At 38.8% G+C, this 21,432-nt stretch overlaps 1 protein-coding gene and 1 long non-coding RNA gene across 5 annotated transcripts; one reads left to right on the plus strand and one right to left on the minus strand.

The window, feature by feature from the left end:
• Nucleotides 1-12,622: 12,622 nt before the first annotated feature.
• On the minus strand, nucleotides 12,623-15,789 carry LOC108103582 (glycoprotein-N-acetylgalactosamine 3-beta-galactosyltransferase 1). Of its 4 annotated transcripts, none has more exons than XM_017209106.2 (7): nucleotides 15,549-15,789; nucleotides 15,430-15,486; nucleotides 15,303-15,328; nucleotides 14,181-14,858; nucleotides 13,465-13,576; nucleotides 13,121-13,402; nucleotides 12,623-13,060 (listed from the first exon to the last, which is right to left on the minus strand). In XM_017209106.2, exons 4-7 carry the CDS (start codon nucleotides 14,708-14,710, stop codon nucleotides 12,875-12,877), a joined length of 1,110 nt encoding a protein of 369 aa, XP_017064595.1. In that variant the 5' UTR covers nucleotides 14,711-14,858; nucleotides 15,303-15,328; nucleotides 15,430-15,486; nucleotides 15,549-15,789; the 3' UTR covers nucleotides 12,623-12,874. The 4 variants fall into 4 exon arrangements, with proteins under 4 accessions (XP_017064595.1, XP_017064594.1, XP_017064596.1 ...); XM_017209105.2 differs by having other exon boundaries at nucleotides 14,181-15,249; XM_017209107.2 differs by having other exon boundaries at nucleotides 14,181-15,328; nucleotides 15,573-15,789.
• Nucleotides 15,790-16,381: 592 nt separating this feature from the next.
• Nucleotides 16,382-19,791, plus strand: LOC108103563. The gene is made up of 4 exons (XR_001772233.2): nucleotides 16,382-16,743; nucleotides 17,069-17,131; nucleotides 17,188-17,303; nucleotides 18,393-19,791. It is a non-coding gene; the product is annotated as an uncharacterized LOC108103563 (long non-coding RNA).
• Nucleotides 19,792-21,432: the final 1,641 nt, after the last annotated feature.

A 21,432-nucleotide genomic window follows, 5' to 3' on the forward strand; every position in this document is an offset into this window, starting at 1 on the left:
ATTCCGTCATCGCTACGAGGATAGGCTTAGAAATTAGAAGTTTATGTACCTTTATTTTGACATTCATATTATATTGATGGTTTACCCACATCATGAGCTGATTCGCTTATTATGCATTTTGATCTGTCTGCTCTGTATTTCTGCGCTTGAATCTTAGACTTAACATAATTCTCCATTTACTTCAGTTCTACTACTAAAGTGGGTTCCATGTTCTTAGCTTGAAAGTTTTCAAAAACAAAGATATTTGATGAGTTATTTAAAGAATTTACTGAATAAATATTTTATTTTATAGCAAAGAATATAGCAAAATAGCAAAGAAAACACTTACAGGCTAACAAAAATTAAAAGTAAAACCAAAACAAGAATCTTTTTAGGGGAATACATGCACTGATCTAGCCGTGAACTGTCATTCTTTTCCACTCAATAGCATGAACAAAATGTAAAATCAAATAGAATTTCAGAGTTTAAATGTTTCTTTGATTCTATACTTTAAACAAAAATATTAAACTAATAATCCTTCTTAGACTTTTTAGACACGAAAATCTTAAAACATTGAGCCTAGCCTAAGACCCATTTGTCTTAAACTTAAATATTACCTTTAAAAATTAACATTATAATCGCTTTCGAGTTATAAGGGGATGTAGCACAACTATAATGATAAATACTAACCATAAGATTTAATCAGAAATTAATTAAGCGGTCAATTTGAACAAGAATAAGAACAGAAACAAGATTAAATACGGCTTTTTATTAAAGGTTGGCTGAAAAATCATATCAAGAACAACAAGAAAATGCAGATAGTTCACACATCATCCTATCCTTTGATAAATTCCATATATCTAAAAACGTTTATTTTAGTTTCCCAACCAGAGTAACCATAGCTTTCCCTCCTCCTCCACATCCAAAACTCTTCCCTTGCCCATTTCATTTCACATCCCGTCGATTTCTTTATTTTCCAGTGAGGAGAGAGAGAGTGAGGGGGAAAACCTGCTGCTTTCGGTTATTGTTTGCAGCGGTCGGCGAGAGTTTTTGATTTATATTTAATTCAATTTTTATTGTGCTTACAAAAAATGTATAAAATATTGCACATAGCAAAAGGCCGCAAACGGTTTTCAGGGGTCAAGAGTTGCCTTGTTGGGCCATTCATAAATTGGCAGACGCCTGGCTGCGTTTGACAGCGGCCAATGCAAATTGCGGTTAGTGTTGGGATGGTCAGAAAAGCAAGGTAGAGAGAGGGTAGGGTGACAAATTGGGTGGCTGGGCAGAATAGGCTACGTGTCGCCGTTGGCCGCAAGATGTTGACAATGACAATGAACGTGGCACGAAGCCGTTAGCCCAAGTCACACATGGTCAACACAACGATTGCAATTCGCACTAGACTTGGTTAGCAGAGTAAAGCATGGTAAGGCGGAAAAGCGGGAAATTACGGGGCAGAGGAAAAGCATCCTTGTACGTGGTGGAAGACACAACTCAAGAGGTTGTCTGTGTGTTTGGGTCAAATGACGCGAGCGTGACACGACAATCGTGATAAACGAGATTAGTTATAGGAGCAAACCAAGCAAACTGTCTCATAGTCATGCTGCTTTACCAACCAACCAACCCCCCACCCGGCTACTCACTACTTGGCCACACTTCCCCCGACTGCTTTCCACAAAACTTGAGCAACAGCTGCGTGTGTCAAGCCGAAAAGTATGCAATGAAAATTGTGTGAAAGTTGTTGGGCAGACTAAATGGGAGTGGGTTGGGCTTAGAGATGAGCGGAAATACGAAAGGAATTTAGGGAAAAGTCTTTGGAATTTACCTTCTAAGTTAAATCATAATGGAAATTCTAGAATTTATAAAAGAAATACTTAAAAGTGATGCGTAAAACCTTATAGAAACTGTGAATAAACCAAAGTTACTCTCCCTCTACCTCCACTTCAGCAACTTCAACTTCATTTTCTATTCATCCAATTTAAAGAAAATATCGTATTCCCATCACGATATCATCGCATGGAGTCTCGTCATAATTGGAGTTTGATTACAATTAGTTTTTATTTCATTGCTCTTTTGTTTGCGAGCACCTTTTGCCACCGTCACGTGCCCATCTTTTTACAATTCCCTCGCCAGATCTGTGTAGATAAAGGTACAGCGGGGGGTATGCGAATGGGGAAAGGGAGTTTAAAATGATTAATAACTTAATCTAAATTCTCCATTAAAATTAAGATTTATAAGCTAAAAACTTATAATGAAAGCTGTAAAATAAATATTTAATCAGCCAAAATACTTATACAGAGTGGCCCATTTAGCGTTTGCTTTTTAAACTATCGATAATTTTAACTTTAACATATCGAATGTCCTTGTCAATGTGTCAGATATTAAGCAGAAGGTTTGCGGTCTACGAAAATATTGATATTTTTTTAGCCATTTTAAAACGCAAATCTTTTGTGGGCCACCATTTATAAAATTTCATAAAAACCAATACTAACCAAACATTTTGTATTAGCCAAACCTATTTACTTGCCCTCGACTGTCTCTATTCCTAAGTATAATATTCCTTATTTTTGTTGTTGTTTGCATAAGCTGTCGAGCGGCTCTTTCATTCATTACGTAATGTGGCGAGGGTTTTATGTCTTGACTGGCGGGGGCAGAACTGACAAAAGGCGGGTATAGAGATGGTGGGGAAGAGGATGCTGTCTGAGAGATGAGGGGGCGTGGCAGGACACCGCAAAATGGCAACGGCGCCATGGCATTTAAGTCACGTAGCCATGTTGAGTAATGCGACACGTTGCCATTGATGGCCCGTTGACGATGAAGTGCAAGCTGGAAAATAGAAATAGAAATGGCAAGCAACATCACAAGTGGGTGGTAGATGTCCTGCCCCCTCGTCCCCTTTTGCCCACTTTGTGACTAAGCTAGCTGAGAGGGCAAAAGCCAAGTGGCAGCCACAGCAGTTTTCCCTTTTCGGTTGTTTGCTTGGATTTTCGAGCCCATTGATTAGCATCACCCACCCAAAAAACCCCCCCCACCGCTAACACAAAAAATGTTTTCAAGTAACCACAAAGTTTGCATATTTATTATGCACTCAAAGCTCAAACATTGCGGCACAGCGGAACCCAAAAGAATGGCCAAAGAATAGCATACAAGAAAAGTGAAAAGTGCCGGTCGGAAAAGTTTTGGTTGTGGTGCAACGTTGAAAAGTGTTGCAGCCACCACTGCGGTGCTGTCAAATGTAGGGAGGAGGAGGAGGAGCAGGGGGAGGGGGGATGGAAACTAGGAAAACTGGGAAAAACCCAGCACACCACACCTGGCTGTGCATCAATAACTTGACTCTTTTTATTGCATCCGCTGCGAAACAATGCAGTTTGCGAAAAGCCATTGGCACACAAGGAAAAGTAGGGGAAAACTCAAAGTGTTCTTTCCGTCGTCAATCATTGATTTCATAACGTTACGTTATGGTTTATTACGTTACGTTTGTGTTTACGTAACAAATATTTGCTTCTAGTTTGTATTTTTCTTTTTCCTTTCCCTTTTTTTTTGAAGAATTAAATTTGTTTTTTTTTCTGATGTTTTCTTTAACTCTCAAAAGTAGTCACCTTTATTTTCTCTAAGTGCATTGAATGCAGCTGAAATCTTCTAATCTTCGGCTGGCAGGAGTCGAGCTAAACAAAGCTTAAGTGGCAACCAGGTAAATTGTTCTGGCCATAAGTGGAGGCCACTGGAACCGGAGCCATCCCCCCATAAGCCCTATGCACTTCATAATCGTTGCCAGGCATATTGGCTACATTTCAAAAGAGATTTTCCTGGTTGGGTTTTCTAAAGGGTTAAAGCCCTAAAGGGCTAAAAAAAACACAGGAATTGATTGTTAAACAAGTTTAAATTGCACTTTAAATTAAGGTTTAGTTTATAAATTCTTGATTTTGAATATCACAAACTTTCTAAAGTCAAAGTAAAATATTTTAAATAATTTTTTGTAGTGAAAAAATCTTTTCCCTGAGTGAAAATAAAGTCCCCTAAAAGGTCTTCTTCTGGTAAACGAGTCCTTTCGAGTCCTACCTCAACCAAAGAACTTTCATAATTGGAGACCTCATCCAGTTCCAATCCGTACTTATCATCAATCCTGCAGACTGCAGGAGAACACCCAGTCCGCAGAAATCGGAGCGTCTTTGAAGGGCAGTCAAGTGGATGATGATGATGATAGTTCTATAGGATTCCACAGGCTGCTTCATTCAACCAATGTGTTTAATTAAATGCTGTGACACAGAGACAGACAGACAGACAGCTGGGAAAATTAAAGAGTGGATTTACCTTTCCTTGCAAGGACAACCCTTGACTGTGTCCCTTTGCTGCTGTTCTGCTGGTCACCTTAAAGTCAAGGGAAAAACAATAATTGAACGAGAGATGCCATGACAGCCGCTGGCCAATTTGTAGACACGTAAAAATCTTATCACAAACAAAAGACTTACCGCAGCTGGCCCCCTTCTGCTGGATGCCCAAGGAATATCCCCCTTTAACCCACCGAAAGGACCATGCCTTTGCCATAGCAGCAGCGATAAGCCCTGCACGTTGTCGTCATTCCGCTCGCATTTGTCGTCATCAAGCCGAAAACAGAGACGCAAATGCAAAACGAAATAGGGAAAGGGTTTGGAGTGTTAGATACCCTGTTAAAGATTCTTAAAAGAAATAAATATAAATAACTATCTTGTCTTATTTTCCATTTAAAGTTTCTTTATGAAGTTACCTTCCTAAAAACATTGCCTGCTTTTAGGCATAAAGTTGGCTTACGTTTTCAGCAGCTTCGTTGAAGTTAAATTACCACTTATAATGCCTTGTGGAATGTATCTAAAGCTTATTATTAGTATAATTAGTCATATATTTTTAACATAAATTATTTAAAATAAAATATTTTTATTTAAAAATATATTTTCTTAGAGAATTTGTTTAACAAATTGAAGATTTATAGTTAAAGTTTTGATAACTTTCAAGAAAGTTGTAAACTTTCATAATAAAATATTTGTATTACATATTATTTTTATATATTAAACTCTACAGAAACTCTATAAATCATTTTAAAAACATTTACAATGTAAATAAAAAAAAATCAAAAAACCTGTAACTTATACAGGGTATCACAAAAACACACTCTACCACATCATCGCACCCTTGACAACCAACCGGAAGTGCTCGCAGGCGGCTCACGTACGGCATATAAATAACATTTCGATTTGGCTGTGTGTGACAAAGCCAATCCCCGAAATGCCGCAAAATTATGCCAACCTCAAGCCAAGGGACTACTGAGAGTGAGAGAGAGTGAAATAAGAATGAAATAAAATCAAATCAAATAAAGTAAAGATAGTTCCAGCAATTTGATTTTGCATTTGAAAAGAGAACAACGAATGGAACTCTAAATAAGAATTGTTGGGAAATTACTAAATGAGGCCACAAAAAGGGCCACTTAATGGAAAATGTCAACGGGGTCAGAATAAAATAAACAGAAGAGAGAGAAAGGCAAATGAATTGCGAATGCCAATCGGAAAATTGAACAGAACAGAAAAGAGGGAGCCAAGGACTAGCCAGTAAGGGAATAATATATATATATATATGGGGAGAGATATATACTTCTAACAGAGCACTCAATTATCTGTCATAGTTTGTCAAATTGGCAAATTGCCGAAGATTGAGTATTGCTCTTCCGCTGCGAAATGAAATGAAATCGAACTGAAAATATTAAAAGAATGAAGAGCAATCAAATGGAATGGAATGGTAAACAAAAGCAAAGAGTTTACTTTTTAGTTAAGGGAAATAAACTTGGTTTTGTGTTTTCTGATTAAAAGTTAAGCTTAAGGATAGTTATATGAGAAGGGGATTTAGTTTATTCTTATTAACTTAGTTTTTAGTCATCAGAAACTAACTTAAACTCACATCTTTGGCTTATTTCCTAAACTATATACAATTTAAAAACTTATTTAAAGAACTTTCTTATAATTTTCCTTTTATTTATTTCCCTTAACGCATAAAATTTCCCTTTTTTTTTTTGGACAATTTAACATATTGCAAACTGTATGAGTTGCCATAACTTGAGAAGGACTTCAGCCAGCCGAATACCTTTTGAGCTTGAAGAGTCTTTTGTCGGACTCTTTGGGAACCCTTTTGCTGTCTGCTGCATCAAAAAAATAAAAAATAAAAAACCGAGAAAAAAAACAGAAACTTAAGCTTCAATTTCGACTCTATTAGGTCGCAGACTGTGTCTGTGTGTGCTCTTTTGCTGCTGAAATCGGCTTGCATGCCAATGGGGCCAGGACCTGTTCCTTCCTAGGGCATCCCGTTTTACCTTGACTGCAATTCTGGGACAAGACCAGCAGCTCTACACAGAAAGAAATTCTAAAAAAAAAGAGAATTTAATTATAAATTAAAAAAAAAATCACAGAAAGAAAAACTAATCTTTTTAGATTTCAGTTTAAATCATTTGTTTTAACGAAAATATAGTTAAGAGGTCTTAGTTTTTCTCTCACTGCATTCCTTTGTAAGCTACTTGAAGGAAATGTGTTGCATAGTTTAAGGCTGCAGCGCACAAAGACCAGAACCGGGAACAGAAACTGAAACTGAGGCAAGAAAAACCCAGTAGCAGCAGAGCAGCGGGACTATCAACTATAGTCGAGGAAATTACTTTCAACATTTCGAATGCCGTCTCCTTCTCTAACTTCAAGCGCCCCTCTAACAACCACCCACCCCGCACCCCCCCTCAAACTTATCCCCCGCTGCCCTAACAGGAGACAGCACAAAGTGTGTATTTATATTTAAGAAAAATGTAAAAGAAATAAAATAAGAAGTGAGCTCAGACAGAATGGGGAGCCAGAGAGAGAGAGAGGCAGAGGAAAAGCGAATGAAAAACAGGAAAATTATTTGATTTTTATGCATTTCACTTAGGCAACAAAAAGGCCAACCGGGAGGAAGACAGCCAGATGGCTGATGGCTGTGAGAGGGGGGGGGACGGCGGTAGGGAAGCGAAGAGAAAAGCCAGGAGGAAGGACATGCATGCATTATAGATGAACTTGCCGGCGAACGAAATAAAGCAAATAAATGCAATCAGGAATAATAATTCCAGGCCAAGACAGCCAAGGATAACTTGATTTTCCACCATCACCACCTTTCTCTCTCTCTCTCTTACTCACCACTACACCTACCCAACATTTTCCGTCCGCAAACGCATAAACAACAATTTTACTGAACCTGTTCTGGTTCGGATAAAGTCATGCACTTGGCTCGTAAATAAAGCCAAAAGCCTATCTTCAATGCTCTGCCCACAACACAAGCTCAAAGTCAAAGTTGTGTCGGAAAATCGGAGGCAACAAAAAACAAAAAAAAAAAACAAGAAAGCAGAGGGGCTAAGTCAACGCCCAGCCAGTTTTTCACTTGGAAAAACTTAATTATGCATGGTTAACACGAAAACTCAATAAATTTTCAAATAAATTCACATGGGCCGAGCCAAGAGAAATCGAAAGAGGAAAAAAAACGAAAAATGTGGAGAAACGACGTCCGCCGCCCGGCCTTTTGGTCTATGTAAATTTTATTTGCCAAAGGATTTTTCACCAAGTTTCCTGGGCTCTGTTGCATTTAGATTTATTTGCAACGTGTGTGCTATGTAAAACCTATTAGACGTAGGTTGCCCCGCATAGCCACCCATTCACCCAACTCACTCAACTGTTGCGCAAGTAAAGGACTCCTACGAGAGAGAGAGAGTGAGTGAGTCCTGCTGGCTGGCACCTTTGCAAACTAATCGCCTGTTGAAAATGCCCCGCACTGTGCGAGTTAGAATTTATTGAGTTCTCATATTGAGCAATGCTATAAAAATAATGAAGCCAAGTCCGGACCGAAAAAGGTGGCCAGGCCAGGAAAAGATCCTTGCGGGTGCTGCCCTACACTACAGATAGGAGGGATTGGCACAGAATCAAGGGAGCGGTTTTGACTTTTTTCAAGAGATAATCGTTTGGGCTTACTCCATGTAATATATTTTTATATATTTTAGATTGCTAAAAATATTAATAAATTAAGTAGTAAAGTATAGTTTCCGAAACCAAAAACCCCAAAACTGATACTCCCGATCTTCACATGTAGGTGGCCACGTTTTGTCGTCGACAGTTGGCTTAGCCGAAAGCCAAAAGCCCACGCAGCTTAGTGTGTCCTGCGAAGGACACCCATTCAAGGGGGCAAAGCGGGGGTCAGGGTAAGTGACTACTACTACTACTACTACTACTGCTGCTGCTGCTGCTTGGGCAAAAGTGGCAGGAGCAGCGGCAAAAAGTGAAATGAAGCCGAAAGGCAAATAGAGCATAAATTACGCAAATCCAACACGACACTTTACAGCGTCGACTGCGGCAGAAGCAGCATCCTGCGTGTGTGTGTGTGTATTAGTATATGTGGCGACAACTGCAACAACAACAACAACAACAACAACAACAACAACAGCAGCAATACAAGCAACAATAATAACAGTAACAGCAACAGGAAGAGCAACAAATAAGTTAAGTCAAAGTCGAAAAAGCAAACAAACATTGCACACGACGGAGATGGCAGCACTTACAAACACACCCACACCAACACATATACATATACACCAATTGCAGTTCTCTCACTTCCGTACAAAGAAAAATACACTGACAGAACACTGGAACTAAGTTAGCTTAAAGAATTTGGTTTTTAGGTTTTTGTATGAATTTGAACCTTTTTTATATTTTAAAAATAAGGTTTTTTAGTTTACATTTTTAAACATAAATATGTGAATTATTTATCTTATTTTTTACTAATTTTATGGCTTATAAATTTTATATGAATATCGAAGTCAAAAGATTTTAGCTTTAGCACCCAAGACATTTTTATTGCTTTAAACTGCCCACAGATGGCGCTTGTTGCACATAATGCAGGGTTACAAAGTTGGTACTTTAGTAGACATGTCCAACTTTTGACAGTAAAAACAGAATCTGTGAACAGAATCTTTGTGAACTTATAGTAGAATAGACAGCCGGACATGGCTAAATCGACTTGTCTATTGATCGTGATCAATTTGCTTTAAACTACCCACAGATGGCGCTTGTTGCACATACTACAAAGTTACATAGTTGGGATTTTATTAGACTTGTCCAACTTTTGACAGTAAAAAACAGAATCTTTATGTTTTCTAATATGAACTTAAAGTATCCGAGATCACAGGACCAAAGGACAGACAGCCGGACATAGCTAAATAGACTACTCTATTGATCATGATCAAGAGTATATAGTATAGTGTATACTCTTAGAATAACTACAAGTAACGGCTAAAACAATGAGGTATTTCCCAATTACCCCCCTTTGATTTCTCCCAGTGCAGACTGCAACTCGCACTGGGCAAGAGTGTGGCATGCAATCAGGCGCCAAATGCTCAAGTGTCTCATTGTCAGCATGTTGCATGTGCAGCAGGGGGTATTGGGGGTGGTGTGTAAAATAAAGTAAAATGAACAGCAGAGCAGCAGCAGCAAAAATGTTAAAGCAAGTAAATAAACATTGTACGCCATTATCAGGCACTGTCAGCAGCAACAGCAGCAACAGTAGCAACAATCAACAGCACCAGGCAACATAATTTGCAGTTGCAACTGAGAACTTTTCAATGGTTTGAAGCTGAAAAAGCTGACAGGACCTCCTGCCCCCAGCCAACCCCAAAAAAACAACAAAAAATGAACACGTTGGGTAAAACCAAAGGGTTGAGAGGGGCCAACACGAAGGCACCAGAGCACGGCAGGCACAGTGGCGAAAACCGTTGCCTACTTTTTGGGGGCCTATGAAATAAACAACAAAATCAGCCGTAGATAAGTTTTAGCTTATTTTATTGATTAATCAACTTATAACATTGTTAGTAAAGTTTTATAGAGGCTTAAAAATATGCTGACAAGTTATATATATAAAAAAATCATGCAAGATGTCAATCTTATCCACGTAAATAGCTCAAATTTCAGATCTTACTTTTCTTTCCTAACTATTCCACTGTCCGAGGAAAAGTCCATTGCCTGGTATAAAGCCCGGATATGCCGGCGAACCTGATACTGCATGTGTATAGAATGCTCATGTGTGTGTGTGTGTGTTTATAAGTATGTGTCTGTGTGTTTTGCCTGTATGCAGCTGCATGGTTGAACAGTCAATGGCGGTGTAGCCAAAAAGGCCGGAAGTGCAGTCGAGCAACAACGATTGTACTTGTGTGTGTGTGTGTGATTGTATGAGGGTAGATACGATACATAGGTGTGTGTGTGTGTGTGAACCGGCTAAACAAAAGTGGCACAACAAGCTGAACTTGTGGGTGGAGAGCGTGTGGGAGTGCCGAAAAACGAAAAGAAAAGCCAACACAAGTTGACATAGAAATTGTACAAACTGAAAATGATTTGTGTGCCTCCCCTTGGCACACACATACATACACAAAAATGCAGGCATATATTTGCACAACGGTGGGTCGATTTATAGAGAATATCAAAGACAACAAATAATAAAGAAAAAGGAAATTTCATAGTGGAAAATATAAAAGTGACTTATTTTTACGGCAATTATGCAGTTTAAGTTTTTCTTTTTTTAGTTTTTAAAGGCTTTTAAATGCAACTTAAGACCTCTTTTAAATATGACAAATCATAATATAATCATTAAACTTTCCAAAAGCATGAAATAATGTAAAGAACAACCTCTCTTACTATCACAACTATTTCCCCTTTGGTTTTACATGAGTAATTTTCCTTGAGAAGTAAATCCACGTTGGTTTGCCAAACTGCATCCGATTTCCAAGTTAAAACCGATGTGCGCCTCCTGGACCCTAGCCACTAGCCTAGGATATTCCTGGTTCCATTTGCCATAGGACCCGATCCTGCCAACCAATGAGCCACAAGCGAGACAGACAGCTTGCCGCAGGCTGGAGGCGTGGCAGGTGGACCAGGATAGGGAGGCGCCGGCAGACAGTTGAAATTGCAAATTATGCTTTTGGGAGAAGGCAGAAAGGGCATGAGGATGTGAATGAGGTTGGCAGTGGCGGTGGCAGTGGCGTTGGCGGTGGACCAACGGCGGCGGGGAGTCCACTGTCTGCGCTCTAATTATGCAAACTACCTGCTGTTACTCAATTAATCTTGATTACGTTTGTGTTATCCAAATACAATTATTTTGGTATTAATTACAGTGGCCAGGAGCCAGGAACCAGGAGCCAGGAGCCACATAGCTAGAGAGAGAGAGCCGAAAATGGGTGGACCAAACGATGGTGGAGGACCACTTTTACGAGCGGAAATTGTCTGGATCGCTGGGTAAAACAATGCGAGCCACCAAAACCACCCAACAGATTGCCTTGAAAAAGGCATACAACGCATTAGAGCCAAGTGTTTTTCCTCCCACCGAAAAATTTTCGCATTTCCATTACCATTCGTATGCCACTAGCATTTGACGCGACTTTTCCAAGGAGCCTAGATGGGTGGTTGGCTTGGGCAGATTTCCTAATTAGCCTAGGAAAACGAAGTATCGAAATGCGTGTGCGTTTTCCGTTTTGCTAGATGGGGAGGGAGAATGAGGGGAGTGAGTCGAAAGGCGCGTTGACCTTAATTAGCAGCCTGCGAAAATGAGAGTTAAGTGCCTTGAATTGGGCTTATGGGATAAGCCAATGAATAATCCTAATGGTGACCCACTGACTATATATATAAAGAGAAATAGAGAGAAAGTGGCTGCTTAAATGCCAATCTTAAGTTAATAAATAAGAAAGGCTTTTGACCTTAATGGATCTTAGAATTAATAATATAACTTGGCAATATAAAGAAGAAATTTAAATTAAAGTTAAAGAAAAGTAAAGTAAAGAAAATAAGAAGTCCTAATGCGATGAAAAGTTAATCCCTTGACCACCAGCCTCACCTTCCTTAGGCTCAATTTGGGCGTCTGCCTGGAGGGAATCAGTGTGGAGACGACCGCTGGTGGCCTGTACCTAAGATGTGATGGTATCAAACTAGCCAGTTCTCTCTTATCATGGTCTGCATAAGACTGATATTTCTTAACCAATGTGTTAAGATGTTGATTGAGGTTATACATGATACCGCATAGGATAAGTTTTTGCAGAAGCGGGTCCAATTCGTTGGCTGTATACGAGAGTTTTTCTTCAATAATAGGTTCCGATATCGTATTCTCTTGGGTTTCGGTTTCCATCTTTTGAAGCTTATCCTTTGGTTCTTCAATCTTTAAGGGATGTCACCAATCTTTTGGCATTCTTTTCACATTCTAAATTCAAATATCAATACATCAAATATTTTCAATTTTGTTCTCAACTTGACAAGGTAAAGCAAATTTCCCTAGGTACCCTGTAAACTGAAGTTAATATGGTCCAACATTGACTTACACTAACCTGCAGGGATGTGTTTTTCTTACCAGCATTCCAGGCTAACCTTCTACTTAGTCCTAGACCAACTCACCCTGGGTTAACCTTCCGTTAAAGCTAAAATGTTTGGCTCTTTTACTGATTAATGAGACCAACATAAATCTTAGTGTTGCAAAAGGCTGCCTATGGCAGCACTAATTTTAATTCATTTTAGTTAATATTCTTTGTAAAAACCAATTAAATCTTTAAAGAAAGCAAAGTAAAGGTCCCTTCTACTACCCATCATTGTCCTTTTGAACTTCTTTCTTTAGCCCGCCTGCCACGAGCTGCTCAATAATAAATACATGAATATATAAACTAAGACGAGATGGAGTCGTAGGACAGGACAGCATCTGCCAGCCTTGGCACGTCCGTATTATACCCATAATATATTAAATATACGATAAGCAGACATATGTACATATATACACATACAAAAAAAAAAAAAAAGGATAGAGATTGTTTGCTTGCGTAGAGCAGGGTCAAAGGTCTAGCGCCTGCTTAAGATATCGTATTGTCGCTCTCGGGTATGACCAGGTCCTCTTCCCTGATCTTTTTCGGCAGTCGCTCCGGCACCTGCTGCCGTCCGGCTAACTGGAATTGGTAGTTGAAGTAGTCGTACACGTACAGCTGTTTGCTGTTCACATAGTGAAAGGCCACCGGGTACTCCGACAGGCAGTCCATGCACTAGAAAAATGTGTGAAGTTTTGAGTTTTGTGATTTTGTGAATAAATCAAGAAAACTCACCGATCTCGCATTATAGTAAGCGTATTTGTAGAGCCAAAAATCCATGCCGACATTGCCCGAGAGAAGTGCTCCGAATGGGGCTATGGGATAGAAGCGGTTTCGCAGCTGCTCATCGCGAGAATCCCCAGCCTTAACGCCAAGATTAACCAGGCACTTGCCCATCTCCAAATCCTCAGATCTATCGTCTTCCTGGCGGCATTTTGTGGTGTCGTTATGACCTTCGGCAAAGATCCTTAGAGCTTCGCGGCTTAGGACATAGCCACTGCCACCAGACATATACGACTGAGAATATAATCCAAGTTTAATATTAGAAAATCAAAATATTTAGTTAACTTTAAGCTCACCTCATTCTTGTGATGGCCATTGCCAATCATTTTGTAATTAAAACCAAAATAAATTGGTATTTCCGGGGAGTAAGGATACAACATATAGCGGAGGTTTTCCAGGAAGACGTAGCTATAGGGATTGGTAAAAGTATCAAAAAGTATCTTAATTAGAAAAGCTTTATAGAACATTCCAACTTTAGTTCAGCTTCAACATTTAGTTGTTATCTTCTTCACTTTACTTCACAAATGTACTCATTTTTATCTAGTTCCACGTCTATAAATAGTATATGCTACTTGTAAGTCGCTAGCTGGGGACACTGTATAATGTATAATGATGATGTATAGTTTCAATAGCGCCAACTGTTGTTCTCATTTGGCGATAAATATATTGAATTTCTTAATAACTTTTTAAGTATTAACCTGATTTGACAGGCATTGATTGGCATTGATAGGTATCATAAGTAATTTAGCTTTCAAAGTTTCCGAGAAGTGATCAATCATATGGACAGACAGGGAGACGGACATGTCTAGTTGAGTTTTATCAGGAATACATATAAGAGAAGAACATATGATCAAGAATATATACAGTTGAAAACTACGCCATAGGTATGGGATATACGAGAATTCAAATCAAATATTCAGAAAACTATATGAATGTCCTCTATGTCTTGCAGATACAAAAAAGAATCACAAACATTATTCATTAGAAATTCTAATAACTTGCTCCAACCTACGTGTCGTCATCAGCTTTGATAAACCAATCGGCCTCATCTCGCATCTGGTCATGAATGTAAGTAAATGCCTCCTTGGTCTTGCCCCATAGAAACTCATAAGTGTCCGGCTTGGTCAGCACGACGGTGGGCAGCTCATCATCACGTTCCGAGGTCATGAAGTAGATCTTATTACAGCGTTTGCCCCACGTTCGCATCACATGGACGGCTCTAGTTTTGTGATACTTCGGTGTGGTGAGTACCCAGCACAGGATCCTCACCTCCCTGTAAAGCTTCTCCGCCAGCGTTCCGTCCATCAGCCTTGTATCATTGGAATCCAAGCGCTTGGCCAATGGCATGGAAACGGCGGTGATCATCATTACATCCCAATAGGCGTAGAGGATTATTAAGAGACTGCCCACCAGAAAGATCAATAGGATCAGGTAACTGTTGGAGAATCTCTGGGCTGGACGATGTTTTCCGTTTTCAGAACCATTGGAACCGTAACCCGGATATGTCAACGGGTTCTCCAATGTGATATATTCGCCGGCCATTTCGACACTGACTATTGGATTCGGATGCACAGCCAAACGATAGAACTCTTATCGCCAAAGAGCTGAGGCAAAGATAAGACAAGGTGGCCACCAAAATAAAACTGACACTTAGGTCGGGAACATCGATGAGCAAGTATGCTCCATTAGTCTAATAATCAGATAGAATGAGATAGAAGTAACCCATAAAAAAGAGAAAGAACGGTATTTGTCACAGATGTTTCGGAGAATAGTCTTATCAATTAGTTTTCCTACAAAATATATTTGGCCTAGTAAATATTTTCCAGTACAAAATTTCCTTGAAGTTCAAGTTGTCTGTGATTCCGTTTCAGAGTCGCAGGAGGAGGGTCCTCGGATAAGTAATGGGACCGCCAGTCGAGCAGGAGTTTGTCGATGTGATAAATGCCATTTTAAGTCCCGAATAATGATTCGCATTCGGGTTCCCGCAAATTTCATTGCGATTTTACGAAAGACAAGAAAATTAATTTCTTAAAACAAAGTTTAAAGCGCTGTCTGCCATTGCTGTGTAGCAAGTGATTGGGCTAATAATAAATTTGAAGGTAAATGTGTTAACCGATTTGAAACAAATACGTACATTCTCTTAGTCGTTTAAGCAGAAATCTGTATAAAAAGTTTTAAAATAATATTGGTTTGGTAATGTTAGCAATGAAAAAATCAAATTTCTTATTGGGGTTTGTTACATTTAAAAATATCATGTTTACCTTCTTTCTTCCGCAAAAATCATTTCCGAATCACATTTTATTTTTATGCGTACATTTCTGAAATTTAAATTATGTACATACATATTTATGTAAATTTACAAATTAAGATACATACTTACCTACATATGTACTTATCTACATACATTTTTACTTGTCCCGCGGAGCACCCTTTTCATTAAGGCAAACAAAATTTTAATTGGCCATTTAGACAATATTATTATGAACCAAACTCATAATCCAATGCTAAGATCACTTTTAATCTATTAATTAAACACTTTAATACACTTCTTATCACCTTTTAAGGGGGAAAAGATCACAACCCAACACCGACTGAAACTCTTTAAGAATGAAAACTTAATGACTGAAAAAGAAGAAGATATCTTGAAAGCGCAGGCACAGAAAAGAGGATTACAGTTAGAAACGCTTTCGCAAAGATCTTTGCCTTCCATCTCCTCTCTCATTTCGTCTTCTTTTCTTTGCCAAAGCAAAGCATAACAATTTTTGGTGGACATAATATTACACAGCGAAAAAAGTTGATAAATATTATAAAAATAATTATATGTAGTAATTCTTATCAGTTCTTTAATAGTTAGTATATTTGATCTCTTACTTAAATTGTTTTATAAAATATATTATTGAATATTTATTTAATAACATATAAAATATTTATTATATTTTATAAAAAGAGGTAAACATTTTTCTCGTCTATGATTCTTTAATATTAGTTAATTTATTTAATATTAATATTATTCATATATAGATCATATTGACCAATTTAGTTTCCGAATTTCTTTTTAAAGTGTATGAATTGAATTTGCTGGTGAAGAGAGAAACGAAATGAGAGAGAAGCGGTAACGTGCAGATCTTTGCAAGCTTCCCCTCCCTCGCCTATCGACAGAGCTAACTGTTGTTTTCTCACTCGTTTGTCAGTCTGAATAAATTGCAACCGCGAACGGTTGATTGCTTATAGTAAATTTGCGTTTGGTTTTAAAGTGTTTTAAAAAGGTATAAAAAAGTGTTAAATTAATAAATAACAAGTGATCCCAGGACTGTGCTTTGCAAATTGTTCAAGATTAATTGTGTTAATAGTGAATTTACCTGTTTTCTGTGCGAAAATGGAAGGGGTGCTCCGCTGGACAAGTGAAAATATGTATGGATGTGAGACACTTTACAAATATGTATGTATGTAAATTTGTGTACATGTTGTGTACATCTGGCTGGACCTATTGACATCCATACATGTACATATGTAAATATATGTACATACATACATATGGGAAATCGCATTTGCTTCGCTTTGGGAGGAAAGTCAAGGTAATAGCTTTATGTTAATTAATCCCAATTAGAACCTTGAATAATATTGAAAATCGAGGTATGCAGATTGCGCTAAAATGTATTTTTCCATTGCTTTTAAGCCTTTGTTTGGCTTGCCAAACGGCTGCAAGTACATTTGTATGTGTAATCTTGAGATTACGTGAAATACGTGTAACGAGATTATTAGGCATAAGAACTGCACATACAGTGAATACATATGTATATGAAATAAATTAATACGAATTACTGACTTTAATTCGGCTTTAATTTTAATTATCTATCAAAATCATACATATTCTCGTATTTATTCTCTTGTATTCTTTAGATAGCGAATTTACCTATTTTTGTATGCTAAATGCAAAGACAGCTCGGTGGGGCAAGTGGAAATGTGAGTTTGTATTTAATTTTTGAAAACTTTTAAAGACATTTGAAATATTTTCACAGGAAAATTTAATGTAAATCGGAAATTAGACGTTTTTTGCGCGGATGAAGGAAGGTTCAAATATGCTTAAAGATGCCAAAACGAACAACAACAACCTGGAATAATATGCAAAACTAAGGTAAGTGGGCCTAAAATATTTCTCTATATATTTTTAGTTTTATATATTGTTTGGGGTAAAAGCAAGTTCAGAAAATCTCTTTTCCTCATTCGGAGGTGATTAATAGAAGAAGAAATCTATCAACCAGAGTATAATATCATTTATGTTGAACCTTACCTTTCAAGGCAAGGAAATGAGCTGCAGGAAAGTAAAGAAATATGGAAAGAAATTTCAAGAGCAGGTCATTATAAAAACTAGATTACTGAGAAGAGAATAAGAATACCCAAAAGCTTTAACAGGAAGTTAATTAATAAATGTTTACAACTAGATAACCAGAGATCAATGCTAAGTTTAGTTACTGCATTAGGACTCGAGAAACTTGGCGTCCTCTTGTCCAGAGATCGGCGGGATGCCTTCACTTTAGACGTCTTCTAATTGTTGTGTTGGCCACGGAAGAGGCTAGACAGTTGGTGTGAGCTGCGGGACGATCGTTGTACCGACTCGAGTTCCTGTTTATCTTTTCCCTGGCAGAGGGAATGTAGAGGTCACTTGCTAGGGCTTCGTTTAAGACGCACAGAGGCGTAATTGCAATCAAGCGCAACGCGAATTACTCTAGAATTGTTTTGAAAATTAGTTCATTAACTTGGCCAATAAGAACTTTGTCATTTCTGACTAAAGGAGTCTACAACTGAAGGCTATCAAATCGTAATTGGTAATAATACTCAAAATAATCATGAGTAATCTCAACCATGATGAAGCTTATCTTCTTAAATTTGCCTTTTCATAGTCGATATATAGCTTAATTTGACGAAAACCCAACCTATTTTACAAGTCTATAAGTCAACAGCTAAAGCTTAAGCTAATGTCCAAAAAAAAATCCAGGGAAATCGGCTTTTCCAACGGCCAAATTTTAAAAATTCATTGAAAGTTAAGTTTCGGCTGTTAACTGCCCGTTAACGGCTATGTTAGTTAACTCCAAGTTAACTGTCTGTACTCTGCGGCTCTTGTAATTCCCAACAGGTTCTGACAGAAATGTTGTGACTAGGGCGCTGCTGGTCAGTGAAAAATCAGTCAAGTCATTTTTGTGTGTGTGTGTTTGTGTTCTTCCAGTGCTTCCAAGTGCCCGCAAGTGGTCCAGTGGTACTCACCATTACATTGGTGGTATATGGACTTGGCCTCCATGGAGGATGCAGTGCATCATGAAGTTTTTTTTTGGGAATCCATATTCTGGACTTTTGATGACGTGTAATGATGGATATAGATGACGATGTAAGCAGAAAATTCAAGGTAGGTGGCAAACTTTTCTATATATTTATTCCATAAGACAAGGGCCATATTTCGCCCATGATCCGCAGAATTTGCAACGGCTTGCATGCCGCCCATGCAATGTGGATTATTTAAGAATAAGTTAAGTTAAGCTTCCCCGGCTGGGATCACTGCCAGATTCAGTCCATCGGCCCTGGAGATCAGGTACTCCTCTGCTTTGGTTTTTCTCGTTCGTTGACTGCTGCCACTTCGGATTTATGGAACATTTCTCATGGAGATATTGCCAGGCTTTGATCACTCCCAGTTCCAGTTCCAGGTCCAATCCATCGGTAAAAGAGACCAGAAACTCCTCTTCTCGTTTCTGGACCGCTGTCACTGGGGACTTATGGATCAACATACATGGCAGCAGAGCAGTGTGATCACTGCCAGATCCCGTCCATCTGCCATGAGGATCGGGAATGCCTTGCCTTAGTTTTTCTCGTTTATGGACTGCTGCCACTTCGGACTTATAGAGAAACACCTACGCGGAGTTACTGCCCAGCTCTAGTCCATCGAGACCAGGAACTCCTCCTCTACTTCTGTTTTTCTGGTTCATCGACTGGTTCCTCTTCGGACTTATGGAGCATCGACATCGAGATTGTGCTAGGCTGTGGGGAGTACCAGTTCATTTGCCCTAGAGAGCAGGTACTGTTCTGCTTTTAATTTCTTGGACTTATGAACCTAGGAACACAGGATACTTTGCCTACTAGGCCTATGTCTGTTTACTCCGCATTTCGGTGCTGGAATCTGGAAACTTTATTGGACTTATAGAGTACACACAATCAATCCCAACTCCAATCCATCGCTAATAGAGACCAGGAACTTTTCCTTTCGTTTATGGATTGCTGCCTCTTTGGACTTATGGAGAAGCACCCACGCGGAGTTACTGTCCAGCTCCATCGGTAATAGAGACCAGGAACTGTTCGGTTGTGATTACTCTCAGTCCATCAGCCCTAGAGACCAGGAACTACTTTGCTTTTCTTTTGTCCTGACACATGGAGATACGACGCGAGCTAGACAAAAATCTGCCTACTTTGCACATTGTTTTCATTATCAAAAAAAAAAACTCCTCAAAAAACTGCCATAAAAACCTTAAAGAAATAGCAAAGTAAGTTGCTTGAACTAATTGCTTGCCAAGCCCAGCTCGATGTAATATAACATTGGATATTCCTTAGAAATTTATTTAAATTTCGCCTCAGCATAGTTCATTAATCAAAATACTTTGGACAAACAGAGCAACAAGCTCCTCCAAACAGGACGAAAAATAAAAAATTATAGAAATAATAATGCAAAAAGGAAAAAGAAAGGAAAAGGGAAAAAGAGGGAAGTTTAAGCAAACGCAAAAACCCGAAAACAGTTGAAGTTGAGAGAATCTTTCAATTAATCATGAGCGACATGTGGTCGTTGCTGGACGCTTTTCAAGAGGGGAGTGAAGGGGGCGTGGCAAAGACCGCCAAGAGCGCGAGAAAAATTATATAGCGCATACGCCCTGTGGGGCATCCACGGCACTCGGATGTTCGCGTGCAAACAAATGGCTGCCATAATAGCGACGAGGCGGCATCCTGGTCGCATCCTGAACGCATCCCTTCCACCAGTCTACCACCTCTTCTTTGGCCAAACAAATTCCCATTAATAAAATAAAATGCAGCCAGCATTGGTGAAGAGAAGGCGGCTAAGAATGAAAACTATTTGGCATTGTGGGCGTAACGTTTGACGCCCGCTGCGATTTTCCACTGCCCAATGCCCAGTGCCAAAAAACAAATACAAATTTTTCCAATAAAAGCGGCGGCTTTACTTTCTTTCTTTCCCCTTTTTTTTTTCTCTCTCCCACCGCCTGTCAAAATTAGTTTTGGCCCGGGCAAACAGTTCAACATTGAAATGCAAATAGATGGGGGGCCTTAAGGGCTGATAAATGCCTTTGACCTTTCGATGACGTGACCCACATGGTACTCTGCTGACCAGGGATGGCTGTTACTGTTAGGTAGAGAAATTATTGTTTTTAGTACTAAGAAAGAAGCTAATCACTTTGGATAGTAGAAGTTGAGTAGTGGCTTTGATTATTTTTGCCTGCTAACTAGAAGTTTACTTTAATTATTCAAAACAATGGAAGCTTGATCCTGTCGCTTGACCTATCCTTTTCAATTTCCACTCCTTTCAATATATACTTTTTTTTTGTAGCCCACTCTGGGTACACAATCAACAGTTCCTTTCCATCTGGTCCTCGCAATAGCCTCAATACAATAAAAATGCATCCAACCAGGGAATTCTAGCGATGGTCCTTCGGTCGCTTGGTCGCTCGGTCGGTCAACTGCAAACTTTTGAAAATCATAAAAATAAACCAAAGTCAAAATGTATAACTGCAGATTTTTTGTAATAATGTTAGCTTTTGGATTTTACAAGCGCGCCAAGGCAAACGCCATTTGTCTCGCTGGCGGACTGTACTCCTCCCCCTTGTCTCTCTCTTCCTAACCTTTATCCTCTAGAGTCTATCTTTTTCTTTCTTTCTTTACTTTCCTTTTTTTTTTTTGTGTGCTCTTGGTGTATGTAAATATGAATGTGTGTGCTGGTGTGGAGTTGCATTGTTTGCGAATAGAGATGACCACGTGAAGGGGAGCTATCGTGAGAGGAGAAGTCTAGAAGAATTCTACAAGGTAGTTCTAGTTATATAAAAGATTGCAGAATTCTAATTTAAAAGAAAAGTTTATAAAGGTATTCATATTTATTCTACAAATTACATATTTATCAGACTGAATTATACAAAAATTTCATCGATAAAATACAAATCCCGATCGCTTCTTCTCCATTCACCGCACCTTCTGCCGTATTCCTCTTTTAACCTACCATC

The sequence above is a fragment of the Drosophila eugracilis genome, unplaced genomic scaffold (assembly GCF_018153835.1).
Source record: "Drosophila eugracilis isolate 14026-0451.02 unplaced genomic scaffold, ASM1815383v1 contig_1317, whole genome shotgun sequence".
NCBI classification, from domain to species: Eukaryota; Metazoa; Arthropoda; class Insecta; order Diptera; family Drosophilidae; genus Drosophila; species Drosophila eugracilis.